Source organism: Cnephaeus nilssonii, assembly GCF_951640355.1.
Source record: "Cnephaeus nilssonii genome assembly, chromosome: 15".
NCBI classification, from domain to species: domain Eukaryota; kingdom Metazoa; phylum Chordata; class Mammalia; order Chiroptera; family Vespertilionidae; genus Cnephaeus; species Cnephaeus nilssonii.
The window spans coordinates 36,894,733-36,912,833 of NC_137086.1; the positions used below are offsets into that span (position 1 = coordinate 36,894,733).

The 18,101-nt window shown below is 42.1% G+C and overlaps 1 protein-coding gene across 1 annotated transcript in view; it reads left to right on the plus strand.

The window, feature by feature from the left end:
• The window catches only part of UGP2 (UDP-glucose pyrophosphorylase 2), a 46,176-nt gene that overhangs the window by 11,462 nt on the left and 16,613 nt on the right, over positions 1-18,101 (plus strand). The window contains exons 2-3 of the mRNA XM_079792311.1: positions 4,144-4,271; positions 5,079-5,186. Coding sequence (XP_079648437.1) covers positions 4,144-4,271; positions 5,079-5,186 — 236 coding nt within the window. The remainder of the gene's footprint in view (positions 1-4,143; positions 4,272-5,078; positions 5,187-18,101) is intronic.

Below are 18,101 nucleotides of genomic sequence, written 5' to 3' on the forward strand. Positions count from 1 at the left end.
CTTGGCTTGATGGGGAGGATAGTGGCTCGGATTCTGTGCATTTTGGTCTTAAGTCATGTAAAGTTGATAGACTATTGTTCTGCAGAGAGTCTCTAAAGTTTGGTATGTTTTTTTTTTTTTTTTTTTCTGTTCTCACGTAGACAAATCTCAGACAGCTACTAGAGAGTTATTTTTAAACTTAGCAGTTACACTTAGTTTTATCTCATTTTGGCTTTTGCCCAGATATAAGTAAGTTAAATGTTTCCATCACTCTATTTTTTAGGAATGTGACTGAATGTTGTTGGCCTTCCACATCTAACTTCAACAACAAAGCAGCAAGTCTGTAGGTGTCTTGAGTCTATCAAAAAACACACACACTCCACTTATTTTATTTTATTTTTTTTACTCCACTTATTTTTAAAAAATCATTACATATTAATTTCTTGATCTGTTTTAATCAATCTGTGACACAGAAATAATTCATGTGTAATTTAAAGGTTTTATATTTAGTAGATATTCTTCCCAAAACTGTTTTCTAAACATTAATCTGGGAGTTGGCTTAAAGATTGGGGAAGAGACATCCCCAATACGTGGGGTGGCAGGTTAGAGGACTTAACCTGTGACAGATTTTAAATTACAGCTAAGTTAGCCAAGGAATGAACATGTGTGTTTGATGTCACATTGACTTTAGTTTAAAATGTTCTGGAGGAGTTTTTTTTTGTTTTGTTTTGTTTTTTACTACCTATCATAGTTATGCAAATGTTCTCATCCATTGTCATGGGTTTTTATAGACTACTCGTGGCCCGGTGCACGAAATTCATGCACATTAAAAGGGGATTAATTAGAGGAAATAATTTAATATTGCTATTTGCCCTTTCTCTATAATAGAAGTGTCAGAGATGAAAGAAAATTAGTAAAATGTATATGAAAACCTTCCTCCTGTCAGAGTCTGGGGTGCACCACGGGACCCAGAGTCAAGTCCCCGCCCACCCAAATGCCCCTCAAAATCGCGTGAGACCCAGACCCGGCTGGCCTCCGCCCCCATTGGCCTAGATCCAGACCTGGCCAGTCCCACCCTTGTCAAGCCCGGCTGGGCAGGGGACGTAGCTTCAGGTCCCCTGGCCCAGCGCCAGGACAGGGGGCATGGCCTGAGGTCCCCCAGCTCAGATCGGGGCAGGGGCATGCCTTGAGGTCCCCCGTTAAGCCCCGCCAGGCAGGGGGGGGGGGAGGGTGCAGCCTCAAGTCCCCCGACCCAGCACTGGGAGGGGGGCACAGCCTCAGGTCCCCTGTCAAGCCCCACCAGCAGGGGGGTGCAGCCTCAGGTCCCCCATCAAGCCCCACTGGGCGGGGGGCGCGGCCTGAGTTCCCCCGACCCAGCACTGAGGGTGCACCTTGAGGTCCCCGTCAAGCCCCACTGGGTGGGGAGCACGGCCTGAGGTCCCCTGTCAAGCCCCGCCAGGCAGGGGGGTGCAGCCTCAGGTTCCCTGGCCCAGTGCTGGGGCCCGGGGTGCGGCCTGAGGTCCCCTGACCTGGTGCCGGGGTGGGGGGCGTGGCCTGAAGTCTCCTGTCAAGCCCCACCTGGTGGGGGGCGAGGCCTGAGGTCCCCCGGCCTGGCACTGGGGCGGGGGCAGCAGCCTGAGGTCCCCTAGCCCAGCACCAGGACAGGAAGCGCACCTTGAGGTCCCCCATCAAGCCCCGCTGGGCGAGGGGGCATGGCCTCAGGTCTCCTGGCCTGGCGCTGGGGCGGGGGTCGTGGCCTGAGGTCCTCTGGCCTGGTGCTGGGGCAGGGGCGAGGCCTGAGGTCCCCCGGCCTGGTGCTAAGGCGGGGGCATGCCTTGAGGTCCCCCGTCAAGGCCCGCCAGGTGGGGAGCATGGCCCAGGTCCCCTGTCAAGCCTGCCGGGTGAGGGATGCGGCCTGAGGTCCCCTGTCAAGCCCTACGGGGGGCGGGGGGGGAGGGCATAGCCTCAGGTCCCTGCTGATTGCTCATTAACCCTTTGCACTTGCTTGCTTTTTTCTCCTTTATTCTAATGCTAACCATGTCAAGTCACACTCAACATCCGAGTGCAAAAGGTTAAGGCTCCTTATGGGAACTTGGCCTCAGCTGTGGGTGCAGCCGTCTTTGTGATGGAGTGATGGTCAATTAGCATATTCCCTCTTTATTATATAGGCTAATCAAATTTCTACTTACTAGTTGAAACATACCTTTGGTTGTTTATGGGACACACACGTGTTTCTTATGGTGTTTTTTTAGCTCACAAAGACCTTGTTATGAACCACAATTGGGGTCACTTGGTAGTTTTACTGGAGTCCATAAACTTAGTTGTATTGTGATTTATGCCTGTATAAAGAGCACAGTTAGAGAATGGCTATTTTAGGATTCGATTTTGTGTTCTCCCCAAAGTTTCTTTTTTTTTTTCTCTTGAATTTTAATATGATGGAAAGTGTGTATCTTAAAATATTTATTATGTTGGCTTTAATTCTGTCTATATAAATGTTTCCTGCTGCCCAGATAAGTAAAAGAATTTATGGAATGTGAAATATGATTCTGCTAAATTAACCAACATTTGTAGAACTAATTATTAAAGAAATGTTTGAACATAAACTTCATAAATACATTTATAAAATAAGATTGAGTTAGGTATTGAGGATAAAGGGGGAGGTGAACAATAATCAGATTGTCCCTTATAAGAAATAGGATAATCTAAATACTTAAGTGTAAAACATCTATGTTGGCATTTTTCTCTCAAGGTACTTGGGCCTACAATGTTTTCTTTTTCTGTATTTTTCTACTTTTGTTTTCATCTAAAAGGCATTTCTGTCACCTTTAGCAAGATCCGTCTATCACAGAGATGCTCAGCTATGCCAGAAGCCCTGGTAGTCTTGTCTGACACAGATGAGTACTGAAAGTCTTGACTGAAATTGAGTACCAGAGTGGTGAAGTAGTCATGTGCCCTCCTCTTTTTAAAATTAAAATTTTGATGCCAAAGGAAGTAGAAGCAACTTGGAATTGCCATTATCTATTTCTCAAGGGATTCTTCTAGAAAGGAATATGGAACTGTAGTGGCTCTCCTTCTAAAATAGAAGGGATTCCTTAAATTTTTCATGTGGCCCGAAGGAAGGAGTCTTTTGCTTCTGCAAAATTTCTAGACCCCTTTATTATTTTATGATGCAGCAGGAGTTCCATAAGGGCATGTTCCATAACACATATCCTTATTACCAGGGATCCTCAAACTTTTTAAACAGAGGGCCAGTTCACTGTCCCTCAGACCATTGGAGGGCCGGACTATAGTTTAAAAAAAACTATGAACAAATTCCTATGCACACTGCACATATCTTATTTTGAAGTAAAAAAACAAAACGGCAAAACACCCGCATGTGGCCGCGGACCGTAGTTTGAGGACGCCTGTTATTACCATTATCCCAGTTATTCTGATTTTACTCTAGTTTTAATGGCTAGGAGGGCAACATGAATAGAGATGGAATTTCACCTGCCCCATCTTCCCAAAAGTGTTTAGTATTTCAGATATACTCTTAAAGGATATAGATATACGAAATAGTCAAATTTAAGCACATCCTATATAATAAAAGCCTAATATGCTAAGTGTCCAGTCATTGTTCAACTAATTAAAGAGTAATATGCTAATGATATGCTAAAGCCAATCAACTGCTTACTATGATGTGCACTGACCACCAGGGGGCAGACACTCTGACTGGTAGGTTAGCTTGCTGCTGGGGTCTGGCCAATCTGAACTTAGTGAGCCAGGCCAGACACACCCTGGAGCCCTTCCATGGTCCCTCCCTGGCTGGCCAACCTCCCCCGCGCCTCCCCCGCCCCTATCGTGCACCAGTGGGGTCCCTTGGCCTGGCCCGTGCCCTCTTGCAATCTGGGACCCCTTGGGGGATGTCGGAGAGCTGGTTTCGGCCCGATCCCGCAGGCCAGGTCGAGGTACCCTGCTGGTGCATGAATTCGTGCACCGGGCCTCTAGTGTGATTATATAGTCCTAACTAGTTGACACTACTGAAATTCTGTGAGAGGATGATGGAACTATAGCATTGAGCCTTTTTTATTAGCTGGAACACCAGAAATAAATCAGTTTTAACTTGCCAGCTGTTTAAATGGGTTTCTTATTTTTCAGTTGATTGTTTTATATTTTTGTTTTAAGATCTTAGCAAAGCAATGTCTCAAGATGGCGCTTCTCAATTCCAAGAGGTCATTCGACAAGAGCTAGAATTATCTGTGAAGAAAGAACTAGAAAAAATACTCGTCACAGCACCATCACATGAGTTTGAGGTAAAGACTCTACAATGTTTCTTGCTTTCATTCATCTATATGCTGAGTTGCTGTTGCTGATCATCCAGTTTAAAATAAGCACAAGATGTAACGAGAACATAAAAAATTAGGATTGCTTAACAATTAAGAATTTTCAACATTTAGCTATTATAAAACCATTGTCTTTTTCTTGTTTAATTCTAGGAAGTTTCTAAAGTCTAAACAGAACAAAATTACACTTTATTTCTTCTGTGTTTTGATATCATTGGGTAGAGAAATGGATACCAATGTTCAGTTAGAATTGTGAGAATTTAGTTTATGAACCATATATCTTGATTGCCTTTTTAAAAAGAACCACTTCTAGTAGAACTATGCTACTTGTCAGCTGTGATAGAGATCCCACCATAGGCAGATTAACTTTTCTACTTACAAATCAATAGATTATCCTTTTTATTTTCATATTTAATTTGTACTTAATTTTTTATAGTTGTGTTTTGTTCTCTTAGTGAAGATTTTTATTTTCACTGAAAAGAAGCAGAGAAAGATATTGGTGAATAAATACAAGGAACCATTTGGATTTCCCATGGACCAAATGATGTTCAGAGTACATGACACTGGTGGGAGATGGGGAGGATTATTTGCTTATATTCCTTTAAGTGTGGTTCCTATTAGCTTTCCCTCCCTCTTTAGTTTTAAATTGGAGATAAAAAAGATTCCATGTTCTAATAGTTTAAAAATTTCATTGAAGCATTTTAAGTGTATAATATATATGTTTTTATTAAATATTAAGCATTCTGCTAGTTGTAACAATGATTTCTCTTTTTATAGCACACTAAAAAAGACCTTGATGGATTTCGTAAGCTATTTCATAGATTTTTGCAAGAAAAGGGACCTTCTGTGGATTGGGGAAAAATCCAGAGACCTCCAGAAGATTCGGTAAGTTTTAGTAATATGTAGGAAAATTTAAGGTAATTTAGGACATTGGTTTAACTTTGGGGATAGAGTAACCTAGGGGATCTGTAAAAACCATCAGGAATATTCAGACACAGGAATATTGCTTTTCATTTACTGTTCCCTCATGCTGAAACTACACAGATAGCCTTCTACCATATGCCTTCAGATAGATCCAACTTTCCAGTTCTGCAAAAGACTTATAGGAGTCTAATCTCCCTTTAATACCACCTCATAACTTAATATTCCTGACTATGAGGCAATTCTTTTGAAATTACCAAACACACAGTAAGGCTTCATTTAAGTTATTTTCCTTCTTCTCTCTCCCAAACCATCTGATTTCTTACTGTCTGTAGGGTCATGTACAGATACTAAGTATTAGTTGTTTGTATGCCTGTGTTGTCTTCATACTACTCTTTAAGGCCAGGGGACTATGTGTCATGATCTAACATTTGTTGAATGGATGATTTAAATGAAGTGATTGTCTAGAGGGGGGACCAAGATGGTGGCATAGGAGGACACTGACCTCACTCCCTCCCAAGAACACATCTGAGAGACAACTGAGCGCCAATTGAACAGCTTCTGCACAACAGACAAGGAAGAGAGAGAGAGAGAAAGAGAGAGAGCGCGCGCCATTTAGAGTGACATTTCTCACATCAACCTTGCATCAGAGGTGTGCATGTAAAAATTGTCATAACAGAGGACCTATATTTTTGTATAGGAGTTCTCCACCTTGTTTTGTAAATAAAGTTTTATTGGAACACAACCACACTCATTTATTTATATATTGTCTGTAGCTGTTATAATGCTACAATGGCAGAGTCAAATATTTGTGATGGAGACCATATGGCCTGCAAAATCTAAACTATTTTCTTTCTGGCCCTTTATGAAAGACTAGAGGCCAGGTGCACAAAATTCGTGCACAGGTAGGATCCCTAAGTCTGGCCGGCGATTTGTGGGGCAACTGGCGGGGTGATCGGGACCCCCTGCTCACACCCACCTTGGCTGGCCTGGCTCCGCCTGCTCACCAGCCCCTGGTCGGGGTCTGCCGGCTGGGGGCAGCTCTTGTGTTGAGCATCTGCACCCTCGTGGTCAGTGCGCGTTATAGCTACCAGTCGTCCCACCGGTCTTTCTGCCGTTAGGTTGATTTGCATATTAGGATTTTATATGGATAGATGTTTTCTGACCCCATTTTAGGTATATTTCTTTTCAAAAGATTGTTAGTAGTTTACTTCTTTGTTCCCCCAGAAAATTTACTTTTTTCAATTTGGATGATTACTTTTCAGACAAAAATAAGATCAGTGTTTTAGGCAGTGATGCACAACCTTTTGAGCTTGGTGTGTCAGACTTCGCCAAAAAACTGAGCATAACTTGGGTAGTGTGTCACTTTGAGGAAAAAACATTATTTCGCAAATGTTTCATCCTCAGGAGCAGCAAATGTTTCATCCTCAGCATGCGGCCGCCTCAGCGGCCGCGTGTCATCAGAAATGGCTACGTGTGTCAGTGCTGACACGCCTGTCATAGGTTCGCCATCACTGGACTAGAGTATGGAAGGCCAAGTCAGCATATACACCTTCATATGACAACTTCATTGTTTTCTAGAGAGGCTGTGAGAATTTCTTGCTCCTGGTCATGTGCAGTGTTTGAGCTTACCCGTTGGGGATGGGGAAGGATGGGAAATAGATAAAGAGGTGAAGGGTTGCAGAGGCTGCTCAAGAAGGTACTGAGGATAACAGTTTCTTTTAGCCCTAACTTAAAACCTGTTATCACCTGGCTGGCAGTGACCTCTGGTGATAATAAAGTATATTCTCATTTATATGAAAAATGTTCTCTAAAAAAGGCCTTTTCATTTAATTAGGAACACAAGTTAAGTTGTTCCTAGTTGACTTACGATTGTCATTGTTCTTGTTTACTTTGAAAAAGGGTGAAGGAGTTATATTAACTCTTTTAAGTGAGGCAGAGAATTGGCATACAAAATATCATACCACTATGGTGTTTAGCTTCTATTCATAAGATAACTGAGAGCTTTTTGTATTCTTAGTCTATAAGTACAAAAACATTGAAATGTGTATGTTTAAATGACAAAGCATTCTGAGAAAGCTACAGTGTACATGTGCAGAGTAAAAATACACAGGTTTTCTTTCTTCTTTTTTTTTTAAGATGAATCATAGTATATTGTTCAGCTAATGTTTTGCACACCTCTTTGAAAGACTCACTTGGGTAAGGATCTGACATGATGTGACACAGGATGGTTTGCTCAGAGCATGGTGAAGACTTCCAGCTGCAGTCAGCTAATGCTAAAGCCATTAGAGACTGTTTTCTGTGTGAAGATAAAATGAGATCCCAAATGTAAACGTTTTCTACAAAAAGGAAATAGTGGCATTTAAGGAAATAGCCCTAAGAACATTGCTGGATACAAGAGTCTTAATATGATAAGTTTTAAAATGATAATATATAGATTTACTAATCTAAGCAAATAAACTAATATTAATTTAGCAAATATTACAAAATCTAATTTCCTACCTTTAGATTCTCCAGTGAATTGAACAGTCTTTGGTTTTCCCCAGGACTACCTTTCTTCACACGTGCCCTTACATATATAGGACCTTTATTTCAGGAAGAGGACATGCCAAAGGAGACTGACCACAGTCTGTGATTCTTAATTCCATTCTGGTTACTTATTTATTATTTCACTTTACAAATAGTAAATACATGGCTTCTTTAATGTCAGCTTCATGACCGACTTCGAGAGACCCAGGTAATGTTGGACCAAGGTCTCTAACCTCTGCCCGAGTGTCCACTGTAGGGGACAGTCCAGTGCCACAGAGTTGAGCTCCTTGGGAAAATTGTAGTGTGGGTATTTGTGGTACCACCACTCTTTGAACATATTACCATTCCCTCCTCCACAACCCCTGTCCTACAGAGTCTTTTTGGACCGTGGCTCATGTGTTGTAATACAGGTTATTTTAGTATTACACTCTCCACATGTATCTTCTATGTAGGTATCTTGTGTCTTATAATTGGATGAGAAAAACGTGTTTGTGAGGTTCTCCTGTCCCACGTCTTCATCTGTGGTACAACTGTTAGGGAATTTCCCTTATCTTTATTTAATATAAGATAGCCGTGAACTTGTAAGGTTGACACTGAGAAAATTTTATATAAGATGGATGGCCTCTGCCTACCTCTAATTCTGATCCTTTCTGCCCTGTAATTCCTTGGGGATATTTTACTAAATCCTTTTCCTTATTTTAGGTCACATTTGGACAGCTGACTCTGTTTCTCCCATTGTATAGAATGAAACTGGAATGTTTACACCAGGCATCTCAGCCTGTGAAGTCTCTGCAGGGATTTTAGGTCCTTCGTAGATTTCTTGAAATTATAAGTAAAACTTATAAATGTACATGTTTTTCAGAGCAGATTCCCTGACTGCCATCAGATTCTCAAAGGGGGTCATAGCCTGTGAAGGTTAAGAACTACTGTCTTCGCGTCTCATTGAAGAGACAGTTACAGGCTGCCTTTTCTCTACAAGGCACTAGCTTGGTGCTGGGTTACAAAAATCAGTCTTGGTCCCTCTTCAGCATTTTGACTTCCAGTTTGTAGAGAAAATGGATTCAGAAACAGCTATCTATAGAACAGCATGACAAGCAGCCCATGGGGTGCTGTGGAAGCATCTAACTGGCATGAGGTAGAGGTAAGACTTTCTGGTATTAAGGTAGACTCCTGGGGTTAACCTGAAGGCAAGACTTCTCTGAGGTCGGGAGGAAAATAAAAGAGAAAAAAGGCTTCAAGAATAGTAGGAGTCTAGAAATAATAGGCTTATGGCATGTAGCTTGTTTTCCAGTTGTGGAGCATATGGTGGATGTGCCTGCTTCTCAAGTGTAGCGCCAGATGCTGAGTCACTTTTCCTGCCATTGCAGCTTCTGTTCACAGAAGCTACACTGGAGAGATGTCAGAAACTACACTTTCTATTTAAGAGAGACACTAATGGTGAAAGATTGGAACAGAATTTAAAAAGCATGCTTCATTATATACCACAGATAGTTTGGTTAGATTTTCAGTATTGTAAAACATCAACCCAAATAGTTTAAAAATACTTATTCTTGTTTTTTGTGTTTGTTTTTTTAACATTGTGATAAACAAACCTTGTAAGGTTAATCAGCATTTTAGCTGTTAATAGCTTTTTTTTAATGTCAGATTTACTGAGATATAATTTAAGTATAATAAAATTTATCCTTTTCAGTGTATACTTTTATGAGTTCCAGCAAATGCATACAGTCATTTAACTACTATCACAATCAAGATATAGACCTTTTCTTTCATCCCAATTCTTCCCTGTGCAGCTTTAAATTATGCTTCTTCTTAAACCCTTACAAGGTTCTGGTTCCCATTTCCATCTTCTCTTAAACACACAAGCTAAGCAAATATATATCTTTCTGAAATACTGCTTTTCCTTCATTCAGACATCTTAAAAGGAAAGAGCTCAGCCTCCACCCCTAGTTTTATGTCACCTGGCCTTCCTCTTAGCCTTTATCTACACACACACACACACACACCCCTGCCCTTTAACCTCCCATAGAACTTTTTGTGTAGCCTCTGGTCTTTCCCTCCCTCCCCCACTTCCATTTTTTTCCAAAGCTGCCTCAATAATGTAAATGACATAATTAAGCTAACAATGTACTTTATATTACTTTAGTCATTGGCTATTTAGTACCACAGAGTTTAAAGCTAGTTTACAGCATAAACAGGATGATGTTAGAAGCTTCAGTTTTATTTTTAAGGAATTTGGGAGTATCCGTTATTTTGAAGCCTCTTTTGTTCACAGTTAGACAAACGGAGGAGGGTTGGCTTGTAGGAGAGACTCAAGATGTGATTTTAGTAAAGAGCTAGTCCTAGTCACAAGTAGGTTGGCTTTTGGACCCTCCCATCTCTTCTGTTTGAACTCTTTTCCAATTCCCTGGGTCATTTACCTTTGTCCTTTCTAATCCATGCTGAACTGAAATGTTCTTTGAAGACTACTACCTTGGCTGATAAGGATATGGTTCAAATGCCTCACATGGTTGACTAATTTTATTAGTTAAGCTGACTTCTATAAAATGGTGATGAATATTTACCTTTTGTAGTGTTTAAGGAGCAGTTAGCACCTTCTCTTCATAGTTACCTTTTACTTTGTAGGATCATTTGCCATCTGTAACCACCCTGCTTTTGTTTGTTTCATGTTTTTGTCATTTGGGTTTTCTGCCAATTCTTTTATTGTCATCTCTTCTCTAGTTTACCAGGTTTAAAGTACACCATTGTAATATTATAATTTTATATCTCAGCATTTGGGAAGTTGCTACAGTTTTTAATGGCAGGGCAGTAAGAATGGAACTTCAAGAATAAGAAATAAAATGCTGTAACAATGGAATAAGTGAAAAGCAATTTATTACATGAGTTTTAAAACAAACTTAATTTTAGAATAGTTTTATTTATAGAAAAGTTGCAGATACACCATTTTAAACCAGAAACCTTATATAGCTATCCAAGATGATGTTACCTATATCCCATTTTTTAAACTTCCTGCTGTGTCCAAAGAAGCATAAAATAATTAATGAAAATGCTGATAGAATTTTCCTTTCAAACTCAAAAACAAAGATGTTAAATATATTCACACTGTTGTGCAACCAATTTCCAGAACTTTTTAATCTTGCAAAATCCAAACTATATATCCTTGAAACAATTCCCATTTCCTCCTACTCCCATCCTGACAGCCGCCATTCTGCTTTCTTGTCTCAATGAATTTGACTACTCTACATACCTCATAAAAGTGGATAAAAGACTTTTCTTTTTAATCTTAGGTTTTCTTTCTGTTGTTCTGAGAATTCCCTGAGTTCTGCTACTAATTACACTTCTGTAGTTTTACTTTCCTGGACAAATATAAGAAGGTACAAAAGCCCGGGAGATTGTTATTTGACAGTGTTCTTGCCAATGGAAGCATGAAGCCAGCATAGCCTAAAGGAGATTCTGCTCTCTGAGGCCATCCTGTGAGGTCATCAGACAGTATAGAGCCATTTTAGAAGCATAGTTTGAAAAGGCAGAAATATTATTAAAACTTGCATTTTTCTCATCTCAGAATACCATCTTAAACCAGGATTTACAGACCTTTTCTGTGAAGGTCCAGTTAGTAAATATTTTAGGCTTTGAGGCTATGCAGTTTCTGTCATGATTATTCAACTCAGCCATGGTGGCATGAAGGCATCCTTAGACAACATGTAAACTAATGAGAGTGTGTGTTCCAGTGACACTTTATGAAAACAGGTGGCAGGCATGATTGTTTCACGGACTATAGTGTGTTGATATCTGTTTAAATTATTCTCAAGCTAATTATGACTATAGAGAGACTGGGTGAAACCAATACCTGATAGATCATTAAGCTGCTTTGTGACTTGGAGCAGAAAGAAAAATTCAGTACCATATTTTATCAAATTTATGCCGTTGATTATAAGTTGCACCTTTTATGTACCACTAAGAAAGAAAAAAAGTGCAACCAGTTAATTTTAGGATCCCATTGTGTGATGCATCCTGGTTTCAGCAATGCTAAAATGTGGCGGGCAAGGGTGGGTAAGAGAGTGTGTCTGAATCAGTGATGTAGTGGTATCACCAGCAAACATTTGAAGTCTTACTGTGGGACACACACATTGTTTAGCACTTTATATGCATTATCTCACTTATCATAAGAAATTCATGAAGTAAATGAAAAAGGCTTGGAGCAGTTAATAATTTGCCGTAATAAGCAGTAGAGCCCAAGATTCAAACCCAGGCAGCCTAGCATTAAAGCCTGTGCTCAGCTCCTGTACTGTGTTGCCTCGTTCGTTTTTGGAGCAGTCTTTTCCATCAGAGGATACCATTCACACTGGAATTGATATTGTTTATTACAGTGATCTGAATCAGGTCACGGAGGAAACAGCAGCTACATCAATCCCCTTGGCATGTCTGTGCAATTTCAAACACTTCTCAGGGCAGCCAACTACTGGTTTGCATCCTGCTGGTTTATGTGTCTGCTGATTTCCTCAAAGAATTACTAATGAACCTCTTCTGAAAATGTTTTTAAACTGATAAAGTTTCTAAGCCAAGCAACATTTGTGCTGGAAGAGAAGTCTTGGTTCTCAGTGCACAGGTAATATCTGTGATGCCAGCCAGCACTTCTGATCCTCCTGCTGCAGAGGAGAGTGAGAGCCACCTACCAGTGTAGTTCATCCCCTCAGCATCTGTGAGCCTTGCATTGGAGATGGTGCAGTCCTGCATGAGTGATGCAGACTTCACCAAGGATGACCTCACTGACTTTTGAAGACACAGGCAATGTGAACCTTCGCGCTCTCAGAGTCTTGGAGAGTTCTGGTGTTCCTAGCACAAGCCTGCATTCACTGACAGAGCTTGCCTTGGAGAGAGTTGAGGTTTTCAGTACTTGCAAACATTAAAAAGAAAAGTCAAAATGGAATGGCAGCATGTAATCATCTCAAATTAAATCACAGTGTCAACTTAAACCAAACAGAAGCTTTCTCATTGAAATTCAGTTTGAAGAGAGTTTAAGTTTACTTTTTGCTTTATTTGCATATTAACTTTCACTGGAAAATGTCATCTCTTAGAAAGATTATTTTTATATTCTGTGAATGAAATTTCTATTGTAGTGAAGTAAATTGCATGCAAAATGTTTTTTGGGGGCGTGTTTTCTGAAAGAGGATCTATTAACTTCTGATTTTTATAAATGCCTGATAGCTCATAAAGCCTGAGAGTCTCTGGTCTGACCTGAGATGTGGAGGATGAAGAAATGGTCATTAGTGAAGTGAGGTTGCATGAGGGGGAAAAGTGCAGAGGACTACAAATGAGGTGTGGCATCTTAGAGAGCTTACCTGTGTTCCTGGAGCACAGTGTGTTGGGGATAGGAGAGAAAGGAGTGAAAGGCAAAAGGGCTAAATCATTAAGGACCTTGAAAGCTGTGTCTTCCATTTAGGATTAGATTCAGTTATAATTAATAGTGAAACTCAAAATAACAAAATAAATTCGGACAGAGACAACCCAGAGCTAGTATGACAGTGTGGTGGTCATCAGGAGCTTGGGCTTCTCTATCTTGCCACTCTTTCTTCCTTAGTGTATCTCCTCATGACCTCCTAAATGGCCACCTAAGTGAACGTTAGTCATCAGGTCTCCATTCCAAACAGCAGGAAGAAGGAAGGAGGGTATGTCCCCTACAGTTTCACAGAAACTTCCTGGAATTCTTTCAACTCCCTCCCAGTTAATCACACTGGTCAGAACTTTGGCACAAATAGCTACTGGGAGGCTGGGTAATGTAGTCTTTTATTTGGAATGGTGATGTGCCCAGCTGAAAATTAGGGTTCTAAAATGGAAGGGAAAAATGACGTTGGGATAGGCAGCTAATAACTGTGCCATGTCAGTGTCTTTTTTTGGTGTGTGAATGGTGTAATAAGCAGATAAACATGTTCAAGTTCTCTTTTTAAAAAGATTGCCCACCTGCAAGCTAGCGGGTAAAGAGACTGATGCATTAACACAGGTAAGAGGTAAGTAGGGTGCTGACTGATGGCAAGACTGACAGGACTTGATCACCGATCAGGTGTGAGTAGGCTCCTGGCTTAGCAGTTGAGTGTGTCTTGGTGCCCAAGAGACAGGAGTGATTGGAGCCATGGGATTGGAGCAGATTGCCAGGAACAAGGAGGTCTACTTAGGATGGCTTAAAAAGGATCAGGCAGAAGAGGAGGAAAATAAAGTGTGGTGTTTCAGAAGTCAAGGGAAATAGAGCATTTTAAAATTTAGGGAGTATTCAATTATGTTAAATGCAGCTGAGAGTGCAAGAGAAGTATTAATGTTATGGATATGGTTTAGCAGTTCCAAGGATGTTGACGACCTTGTTAAGAGCAATTTATTGAATGATGGAAAAAACTAGATTGTACTGAGTGAAGGAGTGTAAAAGGGAGGTGAAGAAGTAGAGGTGAATGTAGTAACTTTTGTCAAGAAGTTTTGCCTCTAAGAATATGGAGGGAAAAAAAGGATGTGAGTGTTGGAAGGAATGAGTGAGTATATGTCGGTGTTTTCTTTGATTTTTCAATGGCAAATATTTGAATATATTCATGCAGATGGAAAGGAATGGAGAGGGAAAGACTGAAGATGAGACTGGATGATTGAAGAAATGAGGTTTTTGAGGTGGGCACTGGTGGAGAGATTGCCCTAGGGTGGGAGACAGCTCTTCTTATAACCAGAAGGAAGGGAAGAAGCGAAGATGGAGATACAGGAAGGTCTTGAGGACCTGGTGCCTGAAAGTTGAGGGCATTTTTTTTCCCAATTTTTTTATTAAGGTATTATATGTGTACATATCTTACCATTGGAGGGCATTTTGTATATGATGGCTTTTATTTGCTTTGTGAAATACGAGTTTAGCTCAGCTTAGTGGCTGAGAGGATGTTGAAGCATTTGTTGGTGGACAATGTGACAATGTACATGATTTGTCAGCTTTCCCTTAATGGGGAAAAAGATCCCTGGTCTAGGTATGACTTTGCTGTCATTAAATTAATCTCTAGAAGCTTTCAAACGACCCAGATTTTGGTTGTCGCCTTTAGGAATGTGAAATGAGACAATATGCCTAGCACAAAAATTGGTCCTCAAGACACTGCAGAAAGGGTTGAGTGAATAAGCCCATGTTCTTGGGACACTTCCTGTACATATGGAGTGTCATTCTAAACCTGTTTTTCTGTTTACACAGATCATTTTTTCCAGCAAGCATGCTTTTGTTGAAAAAAAAAATCTTTCACCTTGCAATAATCATACCCTTGTGAATCGTAACAGGGCAGGTACTGTTAGCTTGTTTGGGCTGTTTGGCATCGTCTCCAGGAATAGCACAAATATGCTACCAAGAACTGGGTTATACTCTTGCTAATGGGAACAGTGTGTCCATGACTGTGTGATGAATTCAGCTTTTCTTCTAACTGGAAACTAAGTTGTGAACAGACTTGGCAAGAAACAGATCATGGTAGACAGTTTTTAAAAGATCTTTTAAAAAATCAGCTTCTGCAGAAAAACTTGATTGACGTCCTAGAGGGCAGAATGGTGTTTAAATCTTGTTCTTAAATAGATTGCCAACTACTTACTTTTGTTCATTCCCTTGAGGAAGTTGGGTATTTGACCAATTCTTTTATCCCAGTGAGAAGAGAACAAGGGTGGCCTAGTCTTGCACATTTTGCAGGGAGCCTCATGGGGTCTCCCCACCTCACCTATAAAGGTGCCCTACTGTATGGTTAGTTGTACTAGAACTCTTTGAACAGTGAATTCTATTCATGTCTGGAATAAAGAGAAACAGGGTGATTAGGATTGAAAGCACAAAGATCGAACTAGTAATTGACTAACGGATTCAGAGTAACGTTGAGCACATACCAGGCTGTGCATGGTACTCCCTGTTGTCTCCAAACACCATCAGTCTTTGTCTGAATAGATGTCTTTGTGCATTCTCCTGAGAGAGCCGAGAAGGGGAAAGTGAAGAGCAGGTCAAAAAATGTCTGTTACTAGGTGTGTCCAGTGCTGTTGCCATGCAACTTTCTGACACAGATACCTGTGGCTTATGGAACTAAACTGAGGTCTGAGGGATTGCTTTTTGAGGTTCCTGGTGAGGGTGTGGACAGCATGACCAACAGAAAGAACTTCTATCGGCATATGGGGTAATTTATGTGATGGAAAGTTGTGTTTAACCACTAAATTTAACCCATAATAAACTTTAGACAAAGCATCCTGGCTTGCTGTAATCAAACTATTGGTGCCTTTCTTTGTGTGTGTGTGTGTGTGTGTGTGTGTGTGTGTGTGTGTTAATAAGTCCCCAAACGTGAAAGACCTCCAGTGAAGGCTTCTAACAGCAACACTAACCTGACAGTCTGGACATCTCTTCCCTCATCGTACCTTGTTACTACATACCTTATGACTCTTCTTCCCTTTCCCTCCATAGTTCTCCTCAGAAATGGTGTTTTAAGTGTAGGAGTTGGCATTTAGTTTTCCTGAGGTGTAAGCTAAAGCTGAATACAGATTATTTGGTGAAATTCTGAGACTGAAGTTAACCATCGGTGTATCCTTAGTAAAAACTATGCATTACTATGCATTATATTACTACTAGAGGCCTGGTGCATGAGATTCGTACACTGGGGGGCCAGGGGGAGTAATGGGGTATCCCTCAGCCCGGCCTGCGCCCTCTTGCAGTCCGGGACCCCTTCGGGGATGTCCGCCTGCCAGCTCAGACATCCCTCTTGCAATCCAGGGCTCTTGCAGTCCGGGACCCCTTGCAGCCCGGCTCACTGCTCCTTAGCACTGCCTTGGAGGTGCGAGAGGCTCCTGCCACTGCTGCTGGGCTCACCAGTCATGAGCCGAACTTGTGTGGGAGCACAATGACTACCAGGGGGCAGCTCCTCTGTTGAGCATCTGCCCCCTGGTGGTCAGTGCGCATCATAGCAACCAGTCGTTCTGCCGTTTAGTTGATTTGCATATTAGCCTTTATTATATAGGACTAGAGGCCCGGTGCACGAAATTCGTGCACGGGGGTGTGTGTCCCTCAGCCCAGCCTGCACCCTCTCCAATCTGGGATCCCTCTCACAATCCAGGACTGCTGGCTCCCAACTGCTCACCTGCCTGCCTTCCTGATTGCCCCTAACCCTTTCTGCCTGCCAGCCTGATCACCCCCTAACCACTCCCCTGCCAGCCTGATTGATGCCTAACTGCTCCCCTGCCAGCCTGTTTGCCCCTAACTGCCCTCCCCTGCAGGCCTGGTCACCCCTAACTGCCCTCCTCTGCCAGCTTGTTTGCCCCTAACTGCCCTCCCCTGCAGGCCTGGTCATCCCTAACTGCCCTCCCCTGGAGGCCTGGTCACCCCTAACTGCCCTCCTCTGCCAGCCTGTTTGCCCCTAACTGCCCTCCCCTGCAGGCCTGGGTCATCCCTAACTGCCCTCCCCTGCAGGCCTGGTCACCCCTAACTGCCCTCCCCTGCAGGCATGGTTCCCCCCAACTGCTCTCCCCTGCAGGCCTGGGTCCCCTCCAACTGCCCTCCCCTGCTGACCTGATCGCCCACAACTGCCCTCCCCTGCAGACCTGATCCCTCCCAACTGCCCTCCCCTGCTGGCCATCTTGTGGTGGCCATCTTGTGTCCACATGGAGGCAGCCATCTTGTGTGTTGGAGTGATGGTCAATTTGCATATTACTCTTTTATTAGATAGGTTAGAGGCCCGGTGGATGGGTGGGGGCCAGCTGGTTTGCTCTGAAGGGTGTCCTGGATCAGGGTGGGGGTTCCCTTGGAGCGTGGGCGGGGGCCTGGGCGAGGGACCTGTGGTGGTTTGCAGGCCAGCCACGCCCCTCGGCGACCCAAGCAGAGGCCCTGGTATCTGGGATTTATGTATCTTCTACAATTGAAACTTTGTAGCCTTGAGTGGAGCCAAGCATCCTGCTTGCTCTGTGGCTGCAGCCATTTTTGTTGGGATTTATTTATCTTCTATAATTGAAACTTTGTAGCCTTGAGTGGAGGCCTGGGCCGGCCAGGGTGTACGGAAAGCTTGGCTTCCTCCATTGCCAGAGAAACCCAAGCCTTCTGCTCGCTCCGTGGCCGCAGCCTATTTGGTTGGGTTAATTTGCATACTTGCTCCTGATTGGCTGGTGGGCGTGGCTTGTGGGTGTAGTGGAGTTATGGTTAATTTGCATATTACTCTTTTATTAGATAGGATGCACTACTATGCACTGTTGTATAATTGGAATGTTGACTAATGAGAATAAGGAAGAATCAGAAATGCTCATCTTTTTATGTGTTTGGTTGACTGTTTTGTGATGGGATGTCAGTGTTATTAAAGTGAAAAAGATTATATTGAACAAAAAAAGGTTCTGGCAGAGTTT